Genomic DNA, 13609 nt, shown 5'->3' on the forward strand with positions numbered 1-13609 from the left:
CTGCACCCCGTTGCACCATCTCCCTTTTGCAGCTGAAGCATCAGTTACAAGCCCCAGTTAGACCTCTGGGTATCACCCCATCCTGTATGGACTCTCTTTCAAATCCCACCTGCATGTTCTCGGGGCTTCTATACTCCCACCCGCAGATCTGATGCTGACCTCATGATGGATCCACCATTGGAAAAGCACTGGATTTACTGGCACATAAAATACAAAAACAACAACAGCAATAACCAAAAGCCAGAAAAAAAACACAAACAAACAGAAATGGCTTTCAAGTGCTGTTAGCTGGTCCTTACACAACGGAATGCTGGGTGGGAGAAAACAAAGTATTCCGGTGATAGCTGTCTCCAGGGCCCCTCTTGTGGTTTACAAAAGTTTGTGATGAATGTACAGCGTGTCTCCAAGGTCTCCCTGGCATCCCTCCCATCCTCCCTGTTTGCATCAGCACTTGTTAAAATAGCAGACCCTCCCGCAGCAGACGAGATGAGATTGCTACTTGATTTGAGCAGATGCTGTATGTCAGCAGTGCAAAGGCACCGGTGGGACTAGAACATGCCATCATAAAAACACTGTGCTTCTGGGAATCCAGACGTGACTGCCCTGTGGAAAAAGGAGCAATCCATTCTGCACAGTTCAAGGGGGCAGAGCAAGCCCTGACAGATAGAAGTTGGGGGGTGGGGGGGGGTGGGGAAGGCTTCTGCCTAGAAGAATTTTCTAACAATTCAATAGCAAAACATCCTCAACAAAAGACAGTGCTGCACTGTGGAGCCATGCACGCATCCTCATAGGTGATGCTCAAGCAGAGACTGGATGGCTGCTGTCTATTCAAGAAACTGCAGACAGAAATCATTTGCCGGCCAGAAGAAAAGGCTAGGACACATTACCAAGGGTTGCAGGAAGGTCTACAATTCTAAGAATACGTAGTTGCCTCTGTCCAGTGAGAATGCCAAGGGTCGGTCTGGACTCACGGGTTCTTCCGGGCCGGCCCTCAAATCCCACCCCCCACCCCCCCATCATCTTCTGGAAGTCCTCGTGGGCTGGGTCCCCATTCGCTGAGTGGGGTGGGAGTTTGCTGCTCCGTTTGCCCAGCTTCCAATCTGGCCCCCATATGGCAGGAGACCAACTTCTGTGATGCATGTCTCTAGACTGCCCAGTCTGGGAGAACAGATGCTGTGGGTCAGACCAGCAGCCACACATTTCTGGGAAATAACACTCAGTGCCTGGGACAGAAAGCCATAAAACACTCTGGAGGCCAGACAGGGAGAAAAGCAGGGCCGCAGAGAATGGGCAGGTTTACTGTCAGATGCCAGGCTGAAGCTCCGGGGCCAAGGGAGGGCAAGGGGCCTGAGCCTCAGGGGCTCTTCCTCTTCTGTGATGCATCCATTCAACAAAAAGCTACTGAAGGCCTCCGATGTGGCAGGCACGGTTCTAAGCAATGGCGCTGCAGGCAGGAATAAAAACACAAAACCCCTGTCCTGGTGGAGCTTAGATTCTAGGAATCTCTGAGGTCTCGACTGCCAGAACGAAGAAAAGTAAACTAACATTGATTGCCCAGAGGGTTGGCATCCTTGTCTCAAAGGGTTTTCTCAACAATCCCAAGAAGTAGGTTATGATCTCCACTTTTAGAACATGCAGAAAATGAGGGTCACTCTGTGACCCCGACTAGATGGAATGGGTTTGTGCTCTTTCTCCTGTGGCTGCAAATTTCAGCCCTAAATCAATGTCGCCAGACCTGCCCCTCTGTTTGCGCTGTTTTGGGCCCCGTGACCCAGCCACTTTGCCCCCAACCTTTGTTCAAGGCAATATCCCCACCCTGCCACCTGTGTTTCTGTGGCAATGAATAGAAAGCTTATGTAAAACCCTGCGCTAAGAGCTTTATTCATGCCTGATCCTTTCTCTCTGAGCAGTCTCTTTCCAACTCCGAATACTAAAGTTCCAGGCCCCTAGGTTGAGCCTTTAGGATTTGGGGTTCCTCCTTTGTCTTCCCAGCCTTTGCACCTGGCTTTACCCTTAGCAGACTACCCAGGCATACTTCTTTAGCACTCAGCACCCATACGGCTGCACGAAGAAGCTCCCTGCTTACCTCCACCCTTCCAGCAACCACCTAGCCTTCCCCCAAAAGAGTGGACTCATCGTCTTCCTGGGCTTCACTCAGTGACCCACAACCGTGTCAGCTCAGGGACAGATCCAAGGACGCAGAGAGGCCCCGGGGACGGTGGCAGAGGCAGCCTCCGGGATGCCCAGAGACTGAAGGTCGGGAGGGAGAGGGCTGTAACTCACCGAAGTTCTCCCCACCCCAGATGTCCATTTCCACATCATATTTGCCCAGGTGATTGAACCAGGCTCTGTCCATCACGAAGAGCCCTCCGGCTATGATTGGAGTCCTGCGCATTTGAAGGAAAAAAAGAGGGAGACTCAGTTACCTGCCCAGGAAGCCCACAATGCAAGGCCATTTCCCTCCTATTTCTTTTCTTCTCCGGAAGGGCCAATAAATTTCCCAATGACCTCAGACAAGAGCGGCTCCAGAGTGTTCTCGCTCAGACTGCCAATTCCCTGACCTTGCAGATGGGCTAATTCCCTGGTTGGCCTCTAGAAAATTGTTCTGAGGGCCGGGGGAGCCTCTGCAGGACTTTCCTGCCACCTCTGTCCAGCAGGGCCACTGGGGAGCCCCGTGAGCAGGTGCTGGGCAGGGGGACACCGACGAGGGCAGAGGAGAAGGGCAGAGGTGGCACAGCACATCCAGGTCATGAGATGGGACGTTCTCCCGCTCTCTCCCCCCATCATCCTTCATCTTCATTTTCCTTCCTTGGGGCTGTACTCCAACCTCCCTGAGCCCCCATTTGCTATGAGAGATGTCTGAGAAGCCACTCAGAAACGAAAGGGATTGAAGAGGGAGACAGGCTAGGCTAACGGAGTCCAAGAAAATAATCTGACAAGTCAGGCAGTATGCCTGCAAGACAAGTCCCCAGGAGGTAGAAACCTCTTAAAATCAGGACACTCGCGGAGCTGCCCTGGCAGAGCAGTGTCTACTAACACAGGCAGAGCAGTGTCTACTAACACAGAGCAGGCTGGGGTAAGTGGCCAAGCCCTCGGGAAACTGGCTCCTCATTAAGCCGGTCCAGAGCAGGAAGTGAATTTTCCCCCAGTGCGTGGATGAAGAGCAGATCTGAAATCCAGGCTTTTCAATGCCACAACACCATGTGGCTCCCTTGGAATTGGTCTAATCCTGGGAGTATCTCAGAGGGGCAGAGATATTCCCCCCAGAAGAGAAAATGCCTTGAGAAGGTCACCCCAGGGACAGAGAAGGGACTCCCCCCACAGCACCCCCAAGCACAGCTTTTGCCCTGGGCTTGGTCTGAAACCTTGAGTTGTCAAGACTGACAGCCGTGGGGCTGCTGGGCACTGCAGGATGCTCAGCCCGGGAAGAAGCTCCTGCTGTCTGTCTAGAAATAATGGACATTATCTGTGGTGCCATCTGGCTCCAATCTTCCTCTTCGCATCTCTCTAGTTCTCTAAGGCTGGGGCAGGGAGGAGGGCTGGTGATACATGAGCTGCAGGTCCCAGCGGAGTTCTCGGAGTGCCCACCCATCTCTCTGCTGTGGATTCAGCTCTTTAGAGCCAATTTGGTCCTCAATTTGACTTGTCAATTTAATGGAAATTATCAAACATTACTACATGGCCGGCACCAGAAATGCTGTTGACAGGTCCTAGGCATTCCTAAATCATTGACCTGAAAATTCCCCATCCTGTGGCCTTTTCCGTAGTCCTCCTTGCAGTCTTCTCATGCTCCTGACACCCAGCTGAGGTGACACATTTTAGCTTGGAGATTCCCAAGGGGCCTGGGACATGCTTACCATTCAGGGTTGGACAGGATCAGCAAGGTCATCCACTCTCAGTGCTAAGGCCACAGGCTCCCCCCATGGACGGGCCCCAAGGATGGGCCGTCAGGCTCTATTTGCCACCTTGCCACCATGAGCGGAGGGTCACCGAGGGGACTGGACGAGAGAACGCAGGTGAGGACAGAGCCATCTAACAGCCCTGGAAAAGCAGCACCTTGATGTCAACCTCCACTTACAGCAGTGGCTGAATGCACTTTCCTGGGCTGCCCCTGCACCAGTGGACCATCTTTTCCCAATGGGACCGCCTTGGGCTCTCCAACATTAAGCAAGAAGTGCAAGTACACGATGGCACATGTGCGGGTGGACACTGCTGGGAACATACTCCTCAGCACTGGATTCTACTAGTTCCCATGAAGATGGAGAGAAGTCCCCATGAAGGTGGAAGCCTCCTAATATAGGGAAAAGGTTGAGATGGCTTGGCAATGGGTTCTCTTCATCTCTTTCCAATCTTTTGAGCATCTGTATAGAAGGCCTCCTATACCATGTGACCCTAAGAAAGACCATGCGATGGTGAATCTGCAACTCCCCTCTTCCTTCGTGCTCTGTGCTGACTCTTCCTACTCACCTAATGGGTTCAGTGGGGTCCAGGCGCCGAGCCCTCTGCTCTGGGGAGAGCTGCTCCCATTGGAAGTGGAGGCTCCAGTCAAACCCTGCAACACAGCATCAGTGGGTTGGTTTGATCTCTCAGAAGCACCTTGCAGAACTTAGCCATTCTGCACCTTTTCAAGAAAGTACCCAGGCTCCCCAGGGAGCCGGTCACTTAGGCTGATCAGAACACAGCTGCCAAATGTTCATTTCACAGCTGCCTCTCTAAATCCTCTCTGCTGGGTGGGAGTGGGGAAGGAAGGGCAGAGGACAGGGAGCCACGTTTGCCCATCGCCATGAGCTTCAGGAAGGCATAAGCATGGGGTTTGGGAGAGGCGTCTCCGACTATCTGAGTCACCCAAAAACCAGTCCAGGGGTGGGCATGGCACCAGGCACCAGGCGGAGCGCTGTGGTTGGCTCCTAGGAAAGGGTAGTACCCATGGAGCCAGGGGATCCTTGCCACCACCCATGCCCTGAGGCCCTGGGGGGTAAGCCCTGGTTAGGGCCCAAGCTCTAGAGGCCAGCAGTATCCTGGGCACTCCCAGGACCTTCCTTTCACAGTCTCAAATCACAAGGGCCAAGGTGGACCTGTTACAAGACGCAGGGTCAGATGTCCCAGACCGTCCATTAGGAGCCTCTTCCTCACTGCCCCGCTTTGAAGCCACGACTGGAAGATGAAAGAAGGCATTGGTCCACTCACCGCCTCTGAGCTCTGCTGCAGTCTGGATGTACTTAAAGTTGTCCAGGTTAATGATATCGATCACCGGGCACACCACCCGCGTGTAGTCCTGTGAACCAACACCAGGCATCAGTCAGAGGACCTCACCCCGCAAGCGCCAGAGACGGGCTTTGTGGCCTTCGATCTCTGCATCTTCATTTTCTCACTGATGAAACGGGTCATGCCACAGAGACTTCTCTAGCTCTCATGTCTAAAACACTAAGAGCTCATCCTTGACTCCTGGGGACTTCTCGGACCCAGTGGACATCTACAGATGGGTGGAGAGATGGTGGAGGTGGGCTGGAGAGCACTGCACATGGAGAAAGAGGGAACCAGGAGGAAGGGGGCTCTGTAAGTTCATCTATGTGAGGGAGGCCCTCATGGGCAGAAGACAGTCAGACAGACAGACGTCCCCAAGGCTGCAGTCCCAAGATCCAAAGCCACACAGGCACACAGGGGCACTTCATAGAATTTCCAAATACCTTCATTCTCTGGGAAAGCGTCTCGCTAGCTAGAGTTTGTGGACAAGCTGACGAATGGCAGCTCCAGAGATTACTAACTTCGGTTGTTACCTGGAAACAGAGACTCTCAAATCCCCACCTCCCTCTACGACTTCCCTCCAATACCAGACTCAAACACAGCATTGGCCTCTCCCATGTGGCCATCACACAAGATCCTCAGATGGTGGCGTCACCATCTTCTCCCTGATATCTCCCTTTTCCTAAGTTTCCTCTCAAACTGTCACATTCCTGTTTTCCCCAGCACTAAAATAAGAAGCTTCACCCCTCCCCATCAACTGGATTACATCTTGCTAAATCAAACTCTAAAACTGAAAATTGCTTATTTCCCCCTTGCCAGTCTTCCATACCTTCCTGCCTGGAGTACCACAATGGACTCCTAAGCCCCTCCCTCACAATCCCAGTTTCCTATTTCATCCTTTTTGGGAACTGAATCACGTTCCCCCACAAAAGGCATGTTTTCAGGTCCCAACCCCTGGTCCTGGGGTGTGAACCCATTTGCAAAGAGGACTTTTGAAGATGTCACTAGTAAAGGTGTGCCCAAAAGGAATGAGGATGGGCCTTAAATGCAATATGACTGAAGTCCTTATAAGCAATGGAAATTGGACACAGAAACCATGGGGAGCAGCCAGAAGTGGAGGTCAACAGAACCTGGAAGAGAAAGGAGAAGATGCCACCGTGTGCATGACCATGTGACAGAAAAGCCAAGGACCAAGGATCACTGGCAGCCAACCCCAGAACGCCAGTCTTCAAGGAGAATGCATTGCCTTGTTGACTCCTCCTAGGACTTCTAGCCTCAAAACTGCAAGCCAATAAATTCCTATCTTTTAATTCCCAATGTATGGTATTTGTCTTAGCAGCTGGTAAACTAATACAGTCCTCTTCCTCTTTCATTTTACACATGGCTGCCAAAGTTGTCTTTTCTGATATGTACATCTGACTCTGCCACTCAACTGCTAAAATCATCATCTGCCTGTAAGAAAAGGTTTAAGTCCTTTGCTGGCACGGAAGACCATAAAAATAGGCCTGTGCCTAGCTTTTCAGCCTCATCTCTTGCCACTTTCCCAGGTCTCTCTGTAGGCATCAGAATCATCAAGGATCAGTTTCCAAATATATAAGCCAGTCCCTGGGGGGCAGTCAAGGCACTGAGTATATATTTGTCTCCCAATCCTGGGTGCGTACCTCTGCTCTTGGCATGTAGGAGGGGGAAATCTGGGACCCATGGATAGTACAGCTCAGCTGTGAATGTGGAGGCTCTTGGACAGCTAAATGGGAATCAAGCTGCGTGGGAAAACCACCAGGTCTCAGGTGGACCAGGTGGGAAGGTTTTTACAATCCCCTGCACCTACACCTTTTGGCTGGCACAGGTAGGAACTTGTGATTCTCTTTGAAGCCATTTAATTTCCTGGTTCAATCTCTCCCCTAAATGAGATTGTCTTCTGATTTTAAGCTTCAGATTCACCAAGTGCCTGATTTTAAGTCCACAGACTGAATCTGGCCCTCAGTCTCCCACATTGACTCATTCTGACAGTAACATGCTGCCTCTGAAAACCAATTGGCCCCCATGGAAAGAAATGTTCATTTTCAATGCACTGCACCTGCCAAGCTGGCACAGTTCCTCTGGGGCTTCTCTTGTGCCATTATCATTGAGTGTCCATATGCACAAACACACTGCTTGCACACACACACAAACATACCCAACCAATGGACACAAATACTTACATGCTGACACACACCCAAAGATATTCTTGTGACCTAATTCTGAACTGTTCCTAGAAATTCAGAAGCTGCCCTTCCGTGCATCTGACAAAGTCCTCATTTTACCTTTGCTTGCTGAGTTTTGGGGCCTCTGCTGCTATACCATGTCTGATGTAGGTCTTTGTGTAGTAAAGGAAGGTTTGGTCCTTGCCCAGGTCCTGGGAGGTGACCTTGAAGCCCCTTAGAATGTCTTGCCTGATGAGAGTGACTTTGTTTTCTTGGAGATCTGGGGCTGTTTCAGATAGTCAATGCAAATGGTGTAGGCTATGGTGGGGCCTTGGACCATGCCAAGCAAGCTTGAGCTCTGGAGGGGCACAGAACTCAGGTCAGCTACATGTGCAGTCAGCCATGCTGTGTGACTGACCTCTAGGAAACACTCCAGACCCCAAGGCTTGGGTGAGCTTCCCCGGTTGGCAATACTCTGCGCATAATGCCATACAGAGTTTGGAGAGAAGTGAGCGCTATCTGCAGAGAGAGGGCGAATACAAGCTTCCTCCTGGGGTCTCCTGGACCCTCCCTATGCGTGTTTCTTGTTGCTGATTTTAATCTGTATCCTCTCAGTGCAAGAAGCCGTAATCACAGGTGTCACAGCTTTGTTGGGTTCTGAGAGTCCTAGCAAGTTATTGTACTCTGAGCGTGGTCTTGTAGACCCACAGGTTGAAATCCTGTTTGTTTTTAAATATTTCCTGAATATGTGGAAGCTGAAATGCAGAGTAAAAAGTGCCAGTTGTTCACCTTGGCCACGGGCTTCCCCACCCATGGACTCTGTCTCCAAGGCTGTGACAGATGTCTATGCACTCTCCCCCTAAGTCCCGAGGATTGTCCTTCTATTATTCCTGTCACAACTTGGAGTCGTGGAGACCAGACAGACAGCAAGGGATGCCTGGGGCTGAAGCTGTGTGGAGGCGTGACCTTGGAGGGGAGCTGCAGAGGAACTTTATAAACCACCGTCAGAGCCTCTCTGTGACCCCCACTTTTACACCCCTTGAGCCCCAGCCTGGAGCTTTGTGGGGAGCAGGTGTTCAATCAGCTTTGGCTGAGAGAGGGCATTTATTACTATTGTGTCAGTGGCCGACAGAAAGGCAGGTGGGTCTATCACAGCCAAACAAGATGGCCTTGCCTCAAAAAATAAAAATAAAAATACCCAGACCTGCCACAGGTCCCTGCCTGGAGGATCGAGGAGGCTGGCCTAAAGCTAGATTCACACTTAAGATCCACCAGATGGCTTATGGAATTTCTAGAAGGTTCTGGACTACAGCCCCCTCTCCCACATGCCCACAAACCCCAGCTCCTACCAGGGCCCTCCCAGGGAGGAATGGCAGATGGTGAACGCACGGCCACTGGCCTTCAATCACAGCTGTGGCTCAACTCCTCATTTCTCCACTGAGTCACGTATTTAAAGCACATGATCAATGGGGCAGTCAAAAACTCCTAGAGAGACGATCACGCACTCATTTAGCCAACCCACATTATGGAGGGCCTGTTACATTTTAGAAGCGTATCAACTGTGGTAGAGAAACACTCTAGAAGGATCTAGTCACATCTAGACACAAACTTTAAGGTCTCCTGGAGAGAGGCTCCTGGAGGTGGTGCCATGGAGGGGCAGGGCCGGGACACCTGGACTATTTGTCAGGAAACCTGGGCTCCAGGCTCAGCCCCGCCACCTTGAATAGCTGCGGCCTGAAGCACATCCGCACACGCCCAAGGACTCAATTTCTTCATCTACAAAATGAAGACAAGTTATTATTTGCAGAACTGTCCTGCTTTCCCAATGGGCCTTTTGTGAGGAACGAGAGAGGAAAGCGTGAGGAAGGGCTTTGAACACTATGCAGGCTACTATTTCTATAAATTCACCAAATGCCTCAGGGATTGGGACATCATAAAATCGTTTTTTTTTCCTTCTAAGGAACAACGCAGATGAGGAGGGAAAAAAAGCAAAGCATATATATGTATATTTTTTAAACTCAACTTGGTGCTAGTTTCAAGTATCATCATGTAATTGAAGGAGAGAAAAGGTAAATTGGGGAGATTTTCAATATGTAAAACACCAGCTGAGAACAGCTGATGACAGCCCGAGCCCATTCTCTTTCCTATCGCTATTTTTGAAAATCCCGAACTCCAATTATGGTTTACATTTTCCACTTCCACTCACAAGATCAAATCACTTTTTATTCTGGGACAAGATGCATAGAAAGTCACAGCCACCCTCCCACGCGCAGAGAGAATGGCTCAGAGGAGCCCATTTGGCATCATCCAGAGGGAAATCTCTGCAGCCCCCCCCACCCCCAACCTGAGACCGCTGCAGCCCTGGGGTAGGGGTGGGGGCCCAGAGCCCGATGACAGCTCCCAGCCTTGTCAGACTGATCTCTTTGTTGCTAGAGCTTTAGCTCCCATAGTGGCTGGGAACTGAGGCAGTTGGCCTGAGAGACCTAGCTCAGTCTTCAGGCCGGCTGACCCCTGAGGAGGGGTCAGTGCTCACACTTGGAAAGAAATCAAGGCTTGGAACTAGGGGTTGGGGTGGGAGTGGGGCCTGATGGATGGCCACAGCCCCTGGGTGAGAGCATTTTTCAGGCCGGTGGGGGAAGTCTAGCTGAGCCACTTGGATGGAAAGGGGCTCTCCGGGTTTGCTCAGGCTTTCCGAGAAAACCGAGAAAAGAAAATCTCCTATAACACATCCTCCAGGGCCAAGGTCAGCCTGCAGGTGGGGCCTCAGTAAATTAAACAGTGAATAACTACATGACCCAGGAATGCCACTCCTGAGTAAAGATCCCAAAAGAACTGAAAACAGGTTCTCAAACAAATACTTGCCCACCGATTCACAATGGCCAAAGCTAGGAGCAGCAAAAGTATCCTTTAACTGGTCAGCAGATAAACACATGGTGGTACATCCACCCAATGGAGTATTATTCAGTCGTAAAAAAAGAAAGAAGGCCTGACACCCACTACAATGTGGACGAACCTTATATGCTCCTTGAAAACCCTGGACTTAGTGCACAAAGACAGACACAAAGCCTCACATCAGACGGCAGATGGGTGGAGGCCAGGAGCTGGAGGGAAAGGGAATGGGGAGCAACTGCTAACGAGTGGTGAAAAGGTTCTGGAAGTAATTGGTGGTGATGATTGCATAACACTGCGAACGGATTAAGTGCTACTAAATTGCACACGCGAAAGTGGCTGAAATGGCCAATTTTATGTTATGGGTGCTTTCCTATAATGAAAAAATAGTCAACCCAGGGCAGAGGCCGTGATGGCCCTGTCCTCAGAGGCAACGGCTGGGGCGGGGGTCTCCAAGGGGGTGAAGAGTGAAGAGCTACGGCCCCTCACCCATCACTTCTCCTGGGAGAGGAACTTCAGGATTCCTTCAGCGTGTACGACAACACAACCTGTCATTCCACGCAAAGGGCAAATCGCCTGAGGAACATTGCTCGGGAAATGCTAATGTATAAAGCTAACGGGTAAAAAGCAGAATATAATCATATAAATAGAGTATAATTGCCTCTGAAAAAATACCCTTTCCGCCCAGGGAGAAAGGTCCTCAGTGGAGAGAAATGTTAATAGCGGATGCCTTTGCATGGTAGAATTTTGATTAACTTTCATTCTAATGTTCTGTATTTTCGAAAATTTCGAAAATGACTGTGGATTGCCTTTGTAATGGAAAGCGAGAGATCTGGCAGCCTTCTCTGCTCCTCTGCCACGCGGCTTTCTAACATATCTGAACCACATTCCTGGGTGTCACATCTAATCCTTTTTCATATGATCTCGGTTTAAATAGAAGGAGACCCCTTGTCTCCTTCTTATAAATGGACACATCTCCTCTATCTCCTACTCCTTTTCTTCCCCAGCTAAATACTTCTCGATTTTCTAACTTTTCTTCTTAGTTCTGAGTCTGCAAACTTGAACCCTCTGTGGTTGTTTCTTTAGCAAGCTCAGGTTTCTGAATTCCAGGCCTGAATTCAGGAGAGACCTGGACCAGGAACCCCAAAAGTGGAGTTTGTCTCACTGCAATATCCGTGAAGCACCAAGGTGTCTTCCATATTTCTTCTCACAAAAACTTTCACTGCAGGTAGGGTTTTCAGTTCTTCCCCTCTGTGACCTCCCCACCTGAAGCCTACTGCAAACCTGTGCACACAGACCCATGCTGCCCCTCCTGCTGCACGACCCTCGGGACCCTGGCTAAAATGTCTTCGCAGGCAGTGTGTGTGAAGTAATTTAGGGGCAGGGAGCAGGGTTGCTTTCCCCCTATTCCAACCGTACCTGCCTCCCCATTGCCTCTGGTGTTTTATTGTCATTTCTGCAGCCTGGGTACATGCTCCATGATAGGCACGTGGCCACTCTGGGCTGGCTGGTGCCCCCAGAGGCTGGCGATCAGTGAGAGATCTATAAACTCAGGAAGGGAAATTGTAGGGCCAAGTGGCCAATTCCTGCCGGGAGTGGTCACTATGGCAGTCAGGAAAGGCTTCCTGGAGGAGGGGACACATGTAGGGGCCCTGAAGTATAAGGTGGTTGGGACAGCTGGAGAGGCAGAGAAGGGCGATGCAGGGAAAGGAAGGACTTGGCCAGAGACGGAGTAGTGGGAAGTGAAGGGCAGACCCGGGATAGGAGCAGCCCAGCTGTGTTAGAGCAGACGGCCGGGGAAGAATGCTGAGGCTGGGCAGACTGGAAGGGACCATAGGGGCAAGGAAAAGGGAACGGGCAGATCAGAGGGGCCTGCAGTGCAGGGAGAATTCCCCTTCAGCAAAGGATCTGCTCATGAGTTAGCCTGTCTCAGTCTAGACTTCTCCACCTGGATTCCTTCAAAAAGAGGGGAGGAGGGGTTTTTTTCTAAACAACGCTACGTGTACAAACCCTCCCAATCTCAGGTCGCCAGATGGGTTTTTATTTATTTATTTATTATTTTTAAATTTTTTTCCTGCCAGATGGGTTTTTAACATCTAGGCCTGTGGATAAGAACTTCATAATTCCACCAAAAAGATCTCTCATTGCAGTGAATGATGTTGGTGAGGATTGAGTAACTGTCTTTGGAGGAAGGTGCATATTTCAACCCTTTCATCCTCTTAACACCAGCACTATGCCCCTAGGAAGCCACGGGCCACCGCAGGTACCAGGTAGGAGATACCCACAGCCGGGGGAAGGTGCTGCTCAGGCCAGAACGAGTGTGCTGGTGCTGAAGGTTCCAGCTAAGCAACGTCAGGTCATTTTGTTCCCCTGAGACGGTTTTCCCTCCTGTGAAATGGGCATGTTAAAGTTCCTGACCCTGTGTGCAGGGCAGCTGAAAGAGTCAGTACGTCAGTACAGTCAGTGCGTCAGGCCGAATGCTGGTTACAACGCAGACGCACCCCCAACCCACGCTGCATTTTGGGTGTGCACACAGTAGGGCAGCTAACAGACTTTGGGGGATACAAAATAATAATGGGAAAAATTATTTTTCCCCCACTTTCCAGAGAAGTAACTGGAAGCAGAAAGAGGCAAGGGGTCGAGCAGTCTCAGCATCCAGCCCATCTGCCTTGACGTGGGGCCTCTGGGGGAGGGGGAGGGGAACACTAAGGATGTGTCGGTAGAGGTAAGACAGGCTTCAGGAAGCGGAGGACGAAGCCTGACTAATTCTCCAGCCTCCTTCCCCCAGAAGCATTCACAGGGCCTCTTTTTCTGGAAACTCTCTCTGTCCGAGAGAAACAGCACCCATCTTTGCCCAGGAAGCTGTGTGCGTCACACAGTCAGCTGCAGGTGACTTAGCAGGTAGCCCCAGTGTTACAGAACAAACAGGTTGCAATCCTTGCTCCAACCCTTGGCATCTGTCCTACCCACCTCCCGGGAGGAAAAGGAAGGGGTACAGCGTGCACCCCTGTGCCTCAGTCTCCGCACCTCTTTGACTCTGTGCAGCAGGGGCTGGAGCCAGTCCCTATTCACCTCACAGTGGCTGTCGAGGAAGGTCAGGGTGGCGCCTTGGGCAGCATCGGCACCCCGAATCCGGGACCGGATCAGACCTGCAGGCAGGGACACATGGCCAAGTGGGCGTCACTGTCACCCTTTCATCCAGCAAGACCACGGGGGAAGCACCCAGCATTTCGTCCTCACACCCAACAGGCACACACACACACACACATACACACACACACACCCACACACCG

The 13609-nt window shown here is 51.0% G+C and overlaps 1 protein-coding gene across 1 annotated transcript in view; it reads right to left on the reverse strand.

Annotated features, from left to right (window-relative positions):
* GALNT14 (polypeptide N-acetylgalactosaminyltransferase 14) overlaps window positions 1-13609 on the reverse strand; it is a 229470-nt gene that overhangs the window by 27577 nt on the left and 188284 nt on the right. The window contains exons 6-9 of the mRNA XM_077134982.1: window positions 13344-13465; window positions 5188-5275; window positions 4468-4552; window positions 2284-2387 (exon numbers count right to left, since the gene is read on the reverse strand). Of these exons, the coding sequence (XP_076991097.1) occupies window positions 2284-2387; window positions 4468-4552; window positions 5188-5275; window positions 13344-13465 (399 nt within the window). The remainder of the gene's footprint in view (window positions 1-2283; window positions 2388-4467; window positions 4553-5187; window positions 5276-13343; window positions 13466-13609) is intronic.

Source organism: Tamandua tetradactyla, chromosome 17 (assembly GCF_023851605.1).
Source record: "Tamandua tetradactyla isolate mTamTet1 chromosome 17, mTamTet1.pri, whole genome shotgun sequence".
In the NCBI taxonomy this organism is placed as follows: domain Eukaryota; kingdom Metazoa; phylum Chordata; class Mammalia; order Pilosa; family Myrmecophagidae; genus Tamandua; species Tamandua tetradactyla.